Here is a 14,518-nt window from a genome sequence, read left to right as displayed (position 1 = left end):
CAGATGGAAAAAAAAGAAAAAAAAGAAAAAAAAGCCAGATTTCATGCAGGAGACAAATCATTCTTAGTTCAGTTGCGCATGGCCCCTAAATTCCTGGGCACATATCTGAAGATCAGATCAAAGACCACTCACTTGGCACAATTCCACCACCTAAAAAAAAAGAAAAAAAAAGTGGGAGCTTAAAGGTTTGCAAACATTTTATTCAGCTTTGAAATGATATTTCCATTGTCTTGGTCTGAAGAAAGGAATACGAAGCAGTTAAAGTCTACAAAACAGACGTTAACTATACAATTTTCATTTAACACACAGGAAAACATAAATTTCATCTTAAGTACTGAAACATCATAGAATGTGGCCTTTCTTTTCTTTGGGAGTTCATCTCCCAAGTCCTTAGTTCATTGAGGGACTTTTATCCCCAGTTTCTCAGTTTTTTTCTTCTTCTTCATTTCTCTTCGTTAGTGTGGCACACCTGGCCCTACCTGATGTTCTGCCATTTCCTCGTGACAGCCTCCCATGACCCTACTTGAACGACAAGCGGATGGTGGTCTTCTTGTTTGATAAGATGCGGTGGAGTCTCCTTACTGTCTCTGACATGTGGCCATGGAAAACAGCAAAGCTCTCTGGAAAGGATGTCTGGGCAGCAAATGGGGGCCTCAGTGCCTCCCGGCATGGAGTTCCCAGTCTCTACGGCAATGCCAGGCAATGGCGCCTGGCAGCTGCTCCCAGGCAGGGGCTCTCCCTCACCCACTGCGGTGATTCCCTGCTTTGGCGCAGAACCAAGTGTCTCAAAAAACGTGCTGTGTTTTGGGGCGAGCAGGGTTGCCCTGCATGCTGTCTGGTCCCCAGCCCAGGGCACGTCATTCTCTGTGAGGTGTCATTCCTTGCTGTGATGTCACAGTTGTTGCTTTCACCCCTGTGGCAGCGGTGGGAGCGGTGGCTCAGTCCGCTTGTGGGACGCGCAGGAAGTGAACCCAGAGAGAGCGTTGTGTCTATCTGGAAACATCCTGCTGTGATGGAGCGGCTGAGAGCCCTTCGAGGTGAGGTCCCTCCACCTCTCTGGACACCGTGACGCTGCCTGAGCACGTGTGTGCCACCAGTGTCTCTTTAGGATGTGCCAGCAGCACTGCTCTTGCTCTGCTGAGTGCAGCCTCCCACCATGGTTTCCCCAGTACCCCAGCAAGGGGAAGGCTCTCTCCCCTCTCCGCGCTGACCACACATATGCCAGCGCAGTCCACCCCCACTGTGGGGCTGGAGGAGCGTTCCTCCCAGAGCTGGCCGGATGCTCGGCCCTGGCTCCAAGCAACACCAGCGACAGCTGCTCTGCTCTTTCCTTCCAGGTCTCTTTGCCTGTGTGGGCTGCGTGCCCAGACGTACACGTCGCAGGGAGAGCGGCAGGGTGGAAAGCCCTGTCCCCGTCTGTGCCGTGAATTTACTGCTGCAGCGCCTGCAAGACCAGGAGGTGAGCTGGGGACGTCCAACCACTGATCCTTGCCCTGGCCCAGTGCCACGGTCCCGTGGGTGCCAGGCCCCGGCAGCACATCGGCACAGCGATGGGTGGCAGCGGGCGGCTCCCCGGGAACAAGGGCAAAGCAAAACGTGACCTATCCCTGTCCCCAGGGTGACCGAGCGCAGGCGTACTGCGAGCTGGAGCACGTCCTGAGGGAAGATGACAGCCGCCCGCCATGCGGAGTGGTGAACCGGCTGCTGGCAGAGGTGTCCCAGGACCTGACAGCAGCCCAGGTGAGGGTCACTCCCGAAGGCAAAGGGAGCCGCCTGCCCGCACTGGTGTTCTGCTGGCATACAGCGCTGGCTTAGCCCTTCCAAGGGAAGGCCTCGGGCAGTCTCCTGTGCCGTGTGTCACCAGTGACTTTTTCAGGGCGTGATGGACAGCGTGAGGACGGCTGCCAGCAATGTCCTGGTGGCTCTGGCCCGGACACACTTCAGCTTGGTGATGGCCGAGCTCCAGGGCCACCTGAAGGCCACACGGGAGATGTCCAAGGAGTTTGTGCTTGTCACCCTGAGCAAACTCTTCAGCACCTATGGTAGAGTGCCCTCAACCTCCTGATACCAATGACAACTGGGCAAAAGGGTCTCTCCCCTTGGCCATGATCTGCGTAGAGCTGGGGGGTGCAGGGCTTCAGCCTCTCCTCCCTCACTGCTGAGGCTTTGACCGTGCCCCTCTCCTTTCTTTCTGCAGCTCCACAGTGCATCTCCTTTGTGTGGCTGATGCTGGCTGGCCTGCGCAGTGTGGTGGGCCAGGTGAGGAGCGGCCGGACCCTGCGCATTGCTTGTGCTGGTGAGTGCTGGCCCCAGAGCAGGGGGGCTCAGGACAGCCCTTGCACCTCACCCTGCTGCAGACTCTCACAGGCTCCCTTTTCTTTCCTCTCTCTCTCTCTCTCTCTCTCTTTTTTTTTTTTTTAATTAATTATTCATTTATTTTTTTCATTTTGTTTTGTTATTTTCAGTTGTGAAACAATGGTTGGAAGGAGTCAAGGTTCACTTGTACTCTGGAAAGCAATGCCCTTGGCCTGCCACGGAAAAAGAGCAGATCCATGAAAATCTTTACCAGCTCTTCTGCTCTGTGCTGAGCAACTGGCAGGACTGCCAGGAGGAAAAGGTGAGCACTGCTGCATTCCTAGCCTGGGATGGCGATGGGGACATCCATGTCATCAGCTCTGTCTGTGCCCAGAAGGCTGAGAGCAGAGGGGGTGACGAGAGGGAAATGGCTGGCTATGCAATGGGTCCTGAACTAGATTTGTTCCCAGGGCTGGATCTCCCTGCCAGGGAGCAGCCGCATGTCACAGCACTGTGGCAGGGAGAGCTGGGGATGAGGGTGTGGGGAAAACCTGCTTGCCCAGGGAGAGCGAGCCCATCTCCTGCTGGCACGGGTGAATGGGGAAGGGGAAGGGAAAAAGTCTTCTCTGTAGGAAGGGCAAACCTTCAGTCTTTGATGCCGGGCTTCTGCCATCCCTCTCCAGGACAAACAGGCCGTCCTTGGGGCTGTGGCTGCCATGATGACTGTCCTCCTGCAAGAGGAGCTGCCCCGAGAGCACGTCTGGGAGCAGCTCCTCTGGCTCGTGCACCAGTATCAGGACGTCCAAGACACCTGCATGGTGACCAAGGTGAGATGTTGCGCAGGGCTCAGTGTGGATGTGGGGCCCATGAAGTGCCATGAGGGGTCAGTGGGATGCAGGGAGGAGGCTGGGAGCCCTTGGAGAAAGAAGGAATAGGTGTTGAAGGGAGGTCTGAGGCTTCCTGAGTTCTTCAGTCAAGGAAGGAACAACCCAGACAGGAGCTAGAACAGAGCCAGGAGTCACTGGGGCCCATCCTGGGAATGGGAGGCTTCACCACCATGGGGCTCTGAGTGCCTGAGGAGCTGTGTGCTAACAGCCAGGGGGACCATGTCCAGTTTCATCTGATGGGGAAGAAGAGGGCTGCTGGGTGGGAAAATGCCTGCAAACGATGCCGAAACAGGGCTCGGTTGAGCACAGAGACTCTCTTGGTGCTGCTGGGAGGAGGAGACAAACAGGAACGCCTGTGCGGGAGCTTTTCCCAGCAGACAAACCACTGGGAATCAGTTCCTCCGCTCCCAAGTGGCTAGATGTGGCTTCAGCCCTTTCTTTCTCTGCTGGTCTCTTGCAGAGCCTTCATATGTTCCTGGAGGCCTTAGAGGGAGTTCAATCTGTCATCTCCAAGGACAAGTTCTTGGCCATCACCAGTGCTGTATTCTACCAGGTAAGGGAAGCCTATCCTTGTGCCCACAGCAGTTTCCCTCTTGGCAAAGTTTCAGAAGGACTGCAAAGCTCTGAGCCTCTGTCAGCTGCTCAGCCTTAGCTCTTGCATGCCCATGGCTGCTCCAGGGCTGTGCGTGTGCCCTGGGGATGCTGTGGGGCGGGCTGTGTTTTGTCTGCATGTCCTCCTTCCAAGAGTACCAACAGGAGACTAGAGCTGGCAGCACAGTGTCTTTTCCATCCTCAATACTGATAACGATTTTCTCAAATGGACTTTGTTCCCACAGCTCTCTGATGACACCAAACAGCACAGAGAGGCTGACAGAGCAGAGCTGACCCACTGCATCCTGCTGCAGGGTAAGGAGAGGAGCTTTGGCGATGCTTGGCGGTGCCCTGGCCAAATCCTCTCTCTCAAACCTCACAAATTAATGGGCACGAATTGCTTGCTAACACAGCGCGGGATTTCCTTCCTGCAGCCCGAATCTGCCCAGAGGAAATGGTCCTGTTTCTGCAGTCGCAGCTGGGCGGTGAGAGGGAGGCTGGATGCGTGGCAGCCCTGGGACTCCTCAGCGTTCTGGTTCACTCTGATGGTCAGTACCACGGGTCGGGACTTCCAGGGATCCCTTTTGCCATCGTGGTGCCTCCACTCATGCTTCTGTGCATCTTTTGCAGAGCCCGCAATGACAGAGAAGCTGCCCCAGGTTGCAGAGGCTCTGCAGTGTGTGTGCAGTGACCCCAGGACCCAGGTGAGCTGATTTGAGAAAGGAAAGCACTGCTGGGGTGGCAAGGCTGATGCCAACACTGGCAGGGCTTGGGTGCCCAGGGAGGTGCTGGGGTATTGACAACAGGGTTGCAATGGCTCCTGTGGGGAGAGCAGGCAGAGTGGAGCGGTCAGGTCCCTGTACTGCGCATGGAAAATGCAAAGCCTGGTGCTAAGGCCTGGCCCTCACCTCAGGAGCCAAGGCTTCCTCTCTGCTCTTGTTGTCTCTGCTCATGCCCAAAGGGCTGCCCCGATGAGCAGGTGGCTTCCCTTGGCCTTCTGAGCAGGAAAATCAAATCCACAATTGACTCCTGGCAGGTGAGGAGGGCCATTCTGCACTTCATCAAGGATCTGCTCAGCGTTAACACCTGGAGCTGCTCAGCCTGGGATGTGGTGGGGCACATTTTCAGTGAGTTCAGCCGCACCACGAGAAGAAGGGTAAGGACAGTGGGCAGCATCTTCCTTTGGAAGACCTGTGCTGTTCAGAGGCTGGCACAGAAGCACCGGCGGGGCCACACCTGAGCCTCCCGAGAGGCTCCTGAGAACTGAGAGTAACTGGTGTTTCAACAACACTGTTGTGCAGGCAGCCGGAGACCTTTCTGCCCAAGAAGCCAAGGAAGAGGGAGCAATCCAAGAGATGTGCATGGACATCCTGGGGTCACTGGATGTCTCTGAGAGAAGGATCTCCAAAGTAAGTCACACTCTGCCCTGCTGTTACTCCTTGCCTTTGCACCACATGCTCTTCATCCCATTCCAACACCCCAGGTCTGTCCTCCTATGTGCTCTGAAGCACATAAAACTCAGGGAAATTCAGAGTCCATCTCTGAGTGGAAGCAGGAATGCTGACATGCTCAACTGCCTCGTTCCCTACAGCTCCTGTGGCCGCGGCTGCTGCTGTACGTGGTGCCAGCCGAGTACACCGGCATGCTTATCCCGGTCTCCCGCTGCATCCATGCCCTGGCTGAGAGAGGGGACCCGATGGTGCGGGACATGGAAGAACTGGATCCCCATTTCCTCAGCTCCATGTTTCAAGGTAGGAGCAGAAACTCCCCCTGTGAGCTCTGCTGAATGCAGAGGGAGCACCCAGAAGGGAGAGCGGAGGTGTGTGTGGCAGGGCACAGAGTGTCTTGGAGTCTTACTCAGCTTACTCAGCTTACTCAGCACTCCTTTCTCCTTGCAGGCCCACTGCTGACTCCCCAGACACTGCTGGCACGTCTGCTGGTAAGTAGATGCTCCAGAGCCTGGTGCCACAAGCCCCGAGGAGGAAGCAGCATGGCCGAGCGTGCCAGCACCTGCCTCACTCCTGGGGATGCCGTTCTCTTCCCTAGCTTGCAATGTCATGGGCAAAGCTTTTGGCTGCTCCTTGCCCATCAGGACAGAGCCAAGCTGCTTTCTTCTTGGGGGAAGCCACTGCCCTTGCTGCAGAAATGACCCTATTTCTCCTTGCTCTCGCTCAGGTGGTGGCAGGGAGCCCTTTTGCAGGCAGCGAACTCCAAGCCGCTGCCTTGCTGCTCATGCAAAACCTCCACAGCAGGATCCACAGAGCTGTGGGGGCCATGTGGGCTGCTGAGATCCCCGTGCTGCTGCAGCGTCTCAAAGGTAAAGTGCTGGTGGGGAGGGAGAGGTGCAGTGGGCAAGTGCCCAGGCCAAGCCAGGTTTGCTGCAGCTCTTCTTTTGTGGCTTGATTCCAATCAAAGCTCTTTTGCTTCTTGTTGCTGTGCAGGGAAAGATGAGAGCTTCCCGGATTCTGCAGAGTGGGATCACCATCTGATAAAGGTACAGCATTGCAGGGAGACACAGTGCAGAGAAGTGCTTGCCTGTCCCAAGGAGCCCCGCTCCCATATGAGCCACCACGGGACAGCAACTGCCTCTCAAAAGCTGCTGTGGAGCGGCTGCACGCCTTTGCAGCGCTGCCTCTTCCTCTTTGTCCCAAGCCCAAGGGGGGTCCTAGGAGAAGAGTGGCAGGCAGCTTTAATTGAGGGAATGCTGGGGGGAGCTGGGAGAGGGGCTGTTCTTCCAGGCACCTGTCCCCAGAAGTCTGCAGTGACTTGGGAACGTGGGAAGAGGCAAAGGGCAAGGGAACATTGGTTTCTCCTGCTCTCCAACAGTTCCTGAGGGCATCGCTGGACATCGTGGAGGATGAGGCCTGGACCAAGGCCCTGAGCTGCGAGCTGAGCCGGCAGCTGAGCAGCTGTTCCAGCAGCTCTGGAGAAAAGGTGAGTTTGCCCCAGCTCTACCTAGCAGTGCAGCTGCAGGTGCCCAACTGGAGCTGGGGCTGGGGCTGGTGCTCTGCCCACGTGGGCTGCTCACGCTGTTTCCACGGCCCATGACTCCCAGAGGGCCTTTCCCTGCAAACTTCCTTGGGGCTGGCAACAACTCGGCTCCACGGCTGCTCTCAGTGACTCCTAGGGAGCATGAGTCCTTCCCACCTGGCCTTCTTCCACAAAGTCAGGCTGCTACCACACCTCAGCTTATTCCTTCTCTTCCCGTGCAGATTTTCCTGTACAAGGCTCTGGGGACCGTTCTGGGAGCTTGTAAGGAAGTCCTCCACATCCAAGAGAAGCTGCTGCAGCACCTGGCGGAAGCAAATGCAGAGGAGACATCTGAGGCCAAGGTGAGCTCTCCTCCCTCCAGCTCCTGCGAGCATCCCCACTCTGACCCTGTGGCAGAGAGCTTCTCCTGGCCCTGCTCCGAGCCTTTCGATCTCCTCAGTCCTGGCCGCACCAGTAGGTTCAGGCCTGCACCAACTGCCCCTTGTTCTTTTGTGCAGGGAATGATCTCTCTTCTCAGCCATGCTGCTGAGAGCAACTTCCACACAGTCCTGGACACACTCACCATGTTTGCGTCCAGGCTGTGCAAAGGCCAGAGTGGGAGGATTTCCAGGAGCAAGAAGGTAAAGTGTTACGGGTTTCCATCTTGGCTATTTTCTGCCTTATTTTCACAGCAGCTCCTGCCCTGGGGGCCCAGGTGCATCACAGGGCACTGGGGGCTGTTGAGCGAGTGTCTCAAGGCATTTCTCCTCACACAGATGGAGCTGAACAGCAAGAGAGCTCATGCTACACGCAGCGCTCTCATCCTCGCCCATGGCAGCTTGGCACTGCAAGCCTCCAAGGAACAGCTGCTTGCCCGCCTGGAGGGAGACATCGTGGGCAACATCCTGCTGCTGTACAGCTGCAGCTGTCGGGTGAGAGCTCAAAACGTGCCAGGGTGTCTGAGCGCCCAGCTGCAGCCCCTCCACATGGGGGGATGCTGAGATGGGCCTTCTCTTTCCAAAGGTCCCTCGGGGAACGGTTTGTGCCCAGATGAAGATCCAAGCCTTTCCCTTAGCGTTGCCCCCACATGTCTCCCTTAGAGCCCGCAGCCCTTCCCGCAGTTCAAAGAAAGTTTTTTTCTCTCTTGGGCCTCAGGACTTGCAGAACAAGCTTGCGCTGGTGCAGAGCATCACTGACTTCAGCTCTGCCTTCCATGCTGTGGGTGGCTCCGCCTGCTTTAACACCTCCTTGAAGGGCAAGCTGCTGGAGATCCTGATGGTGAGTGCCTAGAGCCAGGGCTCTCTGCAGAGGAGTTTTGGGCTGTGCCACAAGGCTCGCTTCCTTGGAGTCATGCAGGTCTCCCTCAGCCACACTCTCCAGCTGGTGGGGACCTTGGGAGCTAGCAGGCAGCGGCTGGGTGGCGGGCTAGGTCCACCAGCTGTGGAGCTGCTGCATCCTGCAGTGTCTTCATGGAAATATGAGAATGATGGGGCTGGTTTGTGGCAATTCTGTCCGTCTATGGGTCAGGCAGAAGAACTCTGGCGTGCCCCTTTGCCCACTTTGACAATGTCTCTCTGGTACTTGCAGGGCTTGCTGAGGAAGTATTACTTGGGCACCCCTGTCTCCCCAGTGCCCCTCAAGGTGGTTCTGGCCCTGGAGCAGTTGAGGTAAGGGTGGAAGTCTCTGGGGTTGCAAGGCAGGATGGTGGTTCCCCTTTCTGGGTAGCTCCCGAAGGCCTGGAGGGGGAGGGGGTGAGGAGCCGCATCTGCAAGACAGATGACTAGGCTGCTGTACCCAGTGAAGCTGAGATTCTGGGCGGACGTTGCTCCAGCAGCACGGGTTGGAGGTGTTGGCTTTGCGGTTGTTGATTAGGAGAATCTTGGGTGTTGTCTGAATCAGTCCAGAGAGCAGTGGTAAAGGCCCTTTCTGTTTTCTCTTCCTTTTTTTCCTCCTGTCAGCAAGTTGAAGCCCTCTTTAGGAAGCAAAGATGCTTGTGAAATGTTGGCTCTGTGCTGCAAGAACATTGTGTCACACCCTTCAGCAGAGATGATGCTGAAGATCAGGAAATCACAGCGAGCAGCACAGTTCCTGCAGGTAACCTGCTGTAACTTTCCCGGCCACCTCCGCCTCAGAACCCTACCTCAGCATACACAACCTATGCTCTGGCAGCAGCCATGATGCCACACCTCAATCCCCTCTTCTGCTTTCAGCTTCAGCAAACATCGTTGAAAGCTCTGGGCCGGCTCATGGTGGTCCTGCTTGAGACAGAGACCCCCCATGGATTCTTCCAGAACATAGTCCCTGTGAGTATGTGTGGGGCAAGGGAGGAAGCATGCTGCCTGTCGATAGCAGGGACAGAGATCTGGGGACTGAGAGGATGATCGAAGGGGGAGAAATCTCCTGCTAACGGGCCAGCTCACTGAGAGCTGAGAAATGGGCAGAGAAATGTGCCTTGCAGGGAGAAAGGCCGGAGCCAGCCTCTGGCAGGCCACAGCTGAGGAGAACCTCCCGAGTTAGGAGGCAGGAGTGTCTGCAGAGAATGGGAGCAGTAGTGTCAGTGCTCAGTGAGGCGGGGGTCCGCGTGGAGCCACAGGGCAGGCTCTGAGGGAAACTGTTGGGAAAAGAGTGACAGGGAGAGGGATGGCAGGAAGGGAAAGATGTCCTCAGTGAGACAGATGTTCTGCTTCAGGTCCTGCAGAGATCAGTGACCTCAAACAACGTGTGGGAGCGAAGGAGGGCCCTGCAGACCTGCTCCCAGCTGCTGGCTACATGTGAAGAGCTTCAAGTGAGTAAAGAGCCCCACTGCATGCTCCCTGCTCCCTCCCCAGTGCCCCTGTGCTGGAAGGCGAGCTCCGCCCAGCTGTGCATGCTGTGTCACCCATTGCGTGGGGAAGGCACAGGCAGGAGAAGCTAGGGAGAGCTGGGGCTGCCTACAGCTTTGTTCCTGCCTCTCGCCACTGCAGAGAGGAGATGCCTGCGAGCACTTTGGCTCCTTGGTGGGATTGCTGGCTCCGCTGACCTGTGACCCCATGCCGACATCCCGCCAGTTGGCCGCCACCTGCCTGAGTTCCCTTCTCCGAATCCAAGGTGAGTAGAGAGGGCGTGCACCAGCCCTGTGCTCTCCTCCGCAGCACTACCAGAGCCCTACGGGCTGGGCCCTATTTACAGGGGGGAGAGGCACTGTGCACAGCTCTCTTCTTGTCCTCTGTCTCTCCACCATGGAAAGCAGTTCAGTTTCCAGAAGCATGACTTCCCTTTTCTCCTGTACTCTTTCCAGCCAAGGCGGCCAACAGAGTCATTGAGACGGGAGACATCGGGAGCCTGTGTGAGGGGCTGAATAACTGCAGTACCATCGCTCAGCTCCAGATGTCATCCAAACTGGCAAGGGTAAGTGGACCCAAAAAGGGGTGGTGGGATCTCAATGCATAGGCTTCTGCACGACCCTATGCTGCCCCCAGCCTCCCACACCATTTCCAAAATGAGCTGTCACCCTGAGACCGCTTCTCTCAGCAAGTAGTAGGAGGCTCTGAGCTATGTCTGTCCTTCAGGCGCCCCGTGCAAGGAGCTGATTCCATGACTTTTGTGTGCGTGTGCATGACCACGTGAGTTTGTGTGTGTGTGTGAGCACATGAGTTTGTGTGCATGTGTGACTGTGGCTGCTGGGAGGTAGGCTTTGCACGTAAGCAAACACCATGGGTGGAGAAGCTGAGAGAAGGCTCAACCGCCTTCCGTATAAATAGCAGGGTACGGAGAGCAGGAACGCTGTGATTGCCGCCTGAATGAGCTAAGAACGCCCTCAAGACTGCTTTCTGTTTTGAAGAGCTGCTGCAGAGCAATGATGAGATCTCTCCTGCTTCTCTTTCCTCTGCAGATCGTGTGCAGAAACTTCCCCCAGGAGCGCACCGCTGACTTCCTGACGGCCATCAAGGAGACCTTGCGGAAAGGCAAAGGAATGCGCGTGCGTGCAGCTGGGAAGTGGATGATCACCTTCCTGCAGATGTACAGGAAGGACATCTGTTGGAACGTAAGAGACTTTCTTCCACGTGTCTTGGACTTCTTCTGGCTGTTGCACTATGCCTTGTGCCATTTGCCTCTTGTGCTAAAGAAGCACAGACTGAGTGCAGAGCCAGGGCTTGGACAGGGTGGCTGGCATGCAGTTTAGGCTTAGGCCTTGGCAGCGTGTCAAGAGAGCAGGCACTGCTCATGTGCTGAATGTCCATGGTTAGGTAATGCAGAGTCAAGGATGCAGCAAGTCGTTCTTTCTCCTCCTCCTTTCAGGTGCTACCAATCCTCCGCATCTTGCGCAGCTGCACATCGTCCACGTTCATGCCCTTCCTATGCCAGACTGTGGCCATCCTCATCCGCTGTCACAGAGAGTTCATAATTGACAACTTCTCCCTGCTGCTTGATCCCACAGACAGGTACTGGCACTCCTGCCTTTGCTGTTGCTGCGGTCCCAGTTGTAGCTTGCCTCTGTCAGAGGGATCCTGGGAGGAAGCAGTTTTTCTTTTTTTTTTCTCTCAAACTGTGTTTGAGGCAAAAATTTCTCAGTCACAACTTGTGACTCTCCTTTTTCTAGTGAGATGTGGAGGAGAGTAAGAGAGTTTTGTCTACAACGGTGGGGCTGATAGAAGAGAGAAGAAAAAGAGAAGAGAAGATCACAGAATTGCAGAAAAAAAAAAGAGAGAAAAGAAAAGAAAGGAAAAGAGAAGAGAAGAAGAAAAGAGAAAATCACAGAATCACAGAAAAAAAAAAGAAACAGAAGGGAAGAGAAGAGCAGAGAAGAGAAGATCACAGAATCACAGAAAAAGAAAAGAGAGAAAAGAAAAGAAAGGAAAAGAGAAGAAGAGAAAAGAAGATCACAGAAAAATCACAGAAAAAAAAGAGAGAGAAGATCACAGAATCACAGGAAAAAAAAAGACAGAAATCACAGAATCACAGAAAAAAAAAGAAGATCAGAGAATCAGAAAAAAAAAGAGAAGATCACAGAATCAGAAAAAAAAAGAGAAGATCACAGAATCACAGAAAAAAAAGAGAGGGAAGAGAAGAGTAGAGAAGAGAAGATCACAGAATCACAGAAAAAGAAAAGAGAGAAAAGAAAAGAAAGGAAAAGAGAAGATTACAGAATCACAGAAAAAAAAAGAGAGAGAAGAGAGAGAAGATCACAGAAAAAAAAGGAAGAGAAGAGCAGAGAAGACACAGAAATCACAGAAAAAAAAAGAGAGAAAAGAAAAGAAAGGAAAAAGAAGAAGAGAAAAGAAGATCACAGAATCACAAAAAAAAAGAGAGAGAAGATCACAGAATCACAGAAAAAAAAGAGAGAGAAGATCACAGAATCCAGAAAAAAAAAGAGAGAGAAGATCACAGAATCACAGAAAAAAAAAGAGAGAGAAGATCACAGAATCACAGAAAAAAAAGAGAGAGAAGATCACAGAATCACAGAAAAAAAAGAGAAAGAGAAGATCACAAAATCACAGAAAAAAAGAGAGAGAAGATCACAGAATCAGAAAAAAAAAAAAGAGAAGATCACAGAATCACAGAAAAGAAAAGAGAGAAAAGAAAAGAAAGGAATAGAGAAGAAGGAAAAGAATATCACAGAATCACAGAAAAAGAGAGAAAAGAAAGAAAGGAAAAGAGAAGAGAAGAGAAGATCACAGAATCACAGAAGAAAAAGAGAAAAGAAAAGAAAGGAAAAGAGAAGAGAGAGAAGATCACAGAATCACAGAAAAAAAATAGAGAAAAGAAAGGAAAAGAGAAGATAAGATCACAGAATCACAAAAAAAAAAAAAAAGAGAGAGAAGGGAAGAGCAAGAGAAGAAAAGATCACAGAATTACAGTAAAAAAGGAAGAGAAGAGCAAGAAGAGAAGAGAATCACAGAAAAAGAAAAGAGAGAAAAGAAAGGAAAAAAGAAGAGAAGAAGAAAGAAGATCACAGATCACAGAAAAAAAGAGAGAAGATCACAGAATCACAGAAAAAAAAAGAGAGAGAAGATCAAGAATCACAGAAAGAAAAGAGATAAGAGAAGATTACAAAATCACAGAAAAAAAAAGAGAGAAGATCACAGAATCACAGGAAAAAAAAAGAGAGAGAAGAGAAGAGTAGAGAAGAGAAGAGAAGATCACAGAATCACAGAAAAAGAGAGAAAAGAAAAGAAAGGAAAAGAGAAGATCACTGAATCACAGGAAAAAAAAAGAGAAAAGAAAAAAAAAGAGAAGATCACAGAATCACAGAAAAAAAAGAGAAGAGAAGAGAAGAGAAGAGAAGAGAAGAGAAGAGAAGGAAGAGAAGAGAAGAGAAGAGAAGAAAGAGAAGAGAAGACACAGAAAGAAAAAGAAAGAGAAAAGAAGAAAAGAGAAGAAGGAAAAGAATATCACAGAATCAGAAAAAGAGAGAAGAAAAGAAAGGAAAAGAGAAGAAGGGAAAAGAATATCACAGAATCACGAAAAAGAGAGAAAAGAAAAGAAAGGAAAAGAGAAGAAGGGAAAAGAATATCACAGAATCACAGAAAAAGAAAAGAGAAAAGAAAAGAAAGGAAAAGAGAAGAGAAGATCACAGAATCACAGAGAAAAAAAAAGAGAAAAGAAAACAAAGGAAAAGAGAAGATAAGATCACAGAATCCCAAAAAAAAAAAAGAGAGAGAAGGGAAGAGCAGAGAAGAGAAGAGAAGATCACAGAATCAGAAAAAAAAAGAGAGAGAAGATCACAGAATCAGAAAAAAAGAGAAGATCACAGAAACACAGAAAAAAAAAGAGAGAAAAGAAAAGAAAGGAAAAAAGAAGAGAAGATCACAGAACCACAAAAAAAAAAAAAAGAGAAAAGAAAGGAAACGAGAAGATCATAAAATCACAGAAAAAAAGAAAGGTGAAGAGAAGAGAAGAGAATCACAGGAAAAAAAAAAGAGAAGAGAAGAGAAGAAAAAGAAGAGAGGAGAGCTTAATAATGTATTCTTTATTTAAAAAAAATAAATGCCAGAATTCTGGCTAAGAAGAGTATGTTATTTCCATGTCTTCATTTTAATAGCCGCTGTCTGTTCTCCATACCTCTTGCTGAATCACAGAATCACCAAATGTCTGGGTTTAGAAGGAACCTTGAAAGATCGTCTAGTCCAATCCCCCTGCCTTAGCAGCAATGCCCTGATTAGGTCACACAGGAACACGTCTAAGCAGGTTTTGAATGTCTCCAGAGAAGGAGACCCCACAATCTCTCTGGGCAGCCCATTCCAGTGTTCTGTTACCTCACCATGAAGCAGTTTTTTCTCATTTTTTTGTGGAACATCCTGTGTTCCAGTTTGCACCCATTACCCCTTGTCCTATCACTGGATGTCACTGAGAAGGGCCTGGCTCCATCCTCCTGATGCACACCCTTTGCATATTTATAAATGTTAATGAGGCCACCTCTCAGTCTCCTCCAAGCTAAAAGACACAGCTCCCTCAGCCTTTCCTCATAAGGGAGATGCTCCAGTCCCTTCATCATCTTTGTGGCTCTGCGCTGGACTCTCTCAAGCAGTTTCCTGTGCTTCTTGAATGGTGGGGCCCAGAACTGGACACAATACTCCAGATGCGGTCTCATCAGGGCACAGTAGAAGGGGGAGGAGAACCTCTTTTGACCTACTAACCACGTCCCCTCTTGTATACCCCAGGATGCCATTGGTCTTCTTGCAGTGCTGGCTCATGGTCACCCTTCTGTTCCACCAGGACCCCCAGGTCCCTTTCCTCCACTAGATACAGTCTTCCAACTAGACTCACTCTGTCCCACAAACCACAACTTTCTGGCT

The 14,518-nt window shown here is 51.7% G+C and overlaps 1 protein-coding gene across 1 annotated transcript; it reads left to right on the top strand.

Moving 5' to 3' along the window:
- The first annotated feature begins 1,099 nt into the window (after positions 1 to 1,099).
- LOC104916621 (maestro heat-like repeat-containing protein family member 2B) lies at positions 1,100 to 11,860 on the top strand. Its single transcript, XM_085210194.1, has 29 exons — positions 1,100 to 1,459; positions 1,618 to 1,740; positions 1,877 to 2,042; positions 2,198 to 2,296; positions 2,466 to 2,617; positions 2,979 to 3,122; positions 3,643 to 3,735; positions 4,019 to 4,088; positions 4,208 to 4,321; positions 4,404 to 4,477; positions 4,810 to 4,929; positions 5,075 to 5,182; positions 5,365 to 5,524; positions 5,672 to 5,712; positions 5,949 to 6,090; positions 6,215 to 6,267; positions 6,600 to 6,707; positions 6,986 to 7,105; positions 7,262 to 7,384; positions 7,520 to 7,675; positions 7,899 to 8,021; positions 8,331 to 8,410; positions 8,702 to 8,837; positions 8,954 to 9,046; positions 9,433 to 9,528; positions 9,707 to 9,830; positions 10,021 to 10,130; positions 10,615 to 10,767; positions 11,022 to 11,860. Exons 1-29 carry the CDS (start codon positions 1,280 to 1,282, stop codon positions 11,340 to 11,342), a joined length of 3,582 nt encoding a protein of 1,193 aa, XP_085066320.1. The 5' UTR covers positions 1,100 to 1,279; the 3' UTR covers positions 11,343 to 11,860.
- The last annotated feature ends 2,658 nt before the right edge of the window (positions 11,861 to 14,518 follow it).

Source organism: Meleagris gallopavo, chromosome 1, assembly GCF_905368555.1.
Source record: "Meleagris gallopavo chromosome 1, MGAL_WU_HG_1.1, whole genome shotgun sequence".
NCBI classification, from domain to species: Eukaryota; Metazoa; Chordata; class Aves; order Galliformes; family Phasianidae; genus Meleagris; species Meleagris gallopavo.
This window is presented reverse-complemented; position numbering and strand designations above follow the sequence as displayed.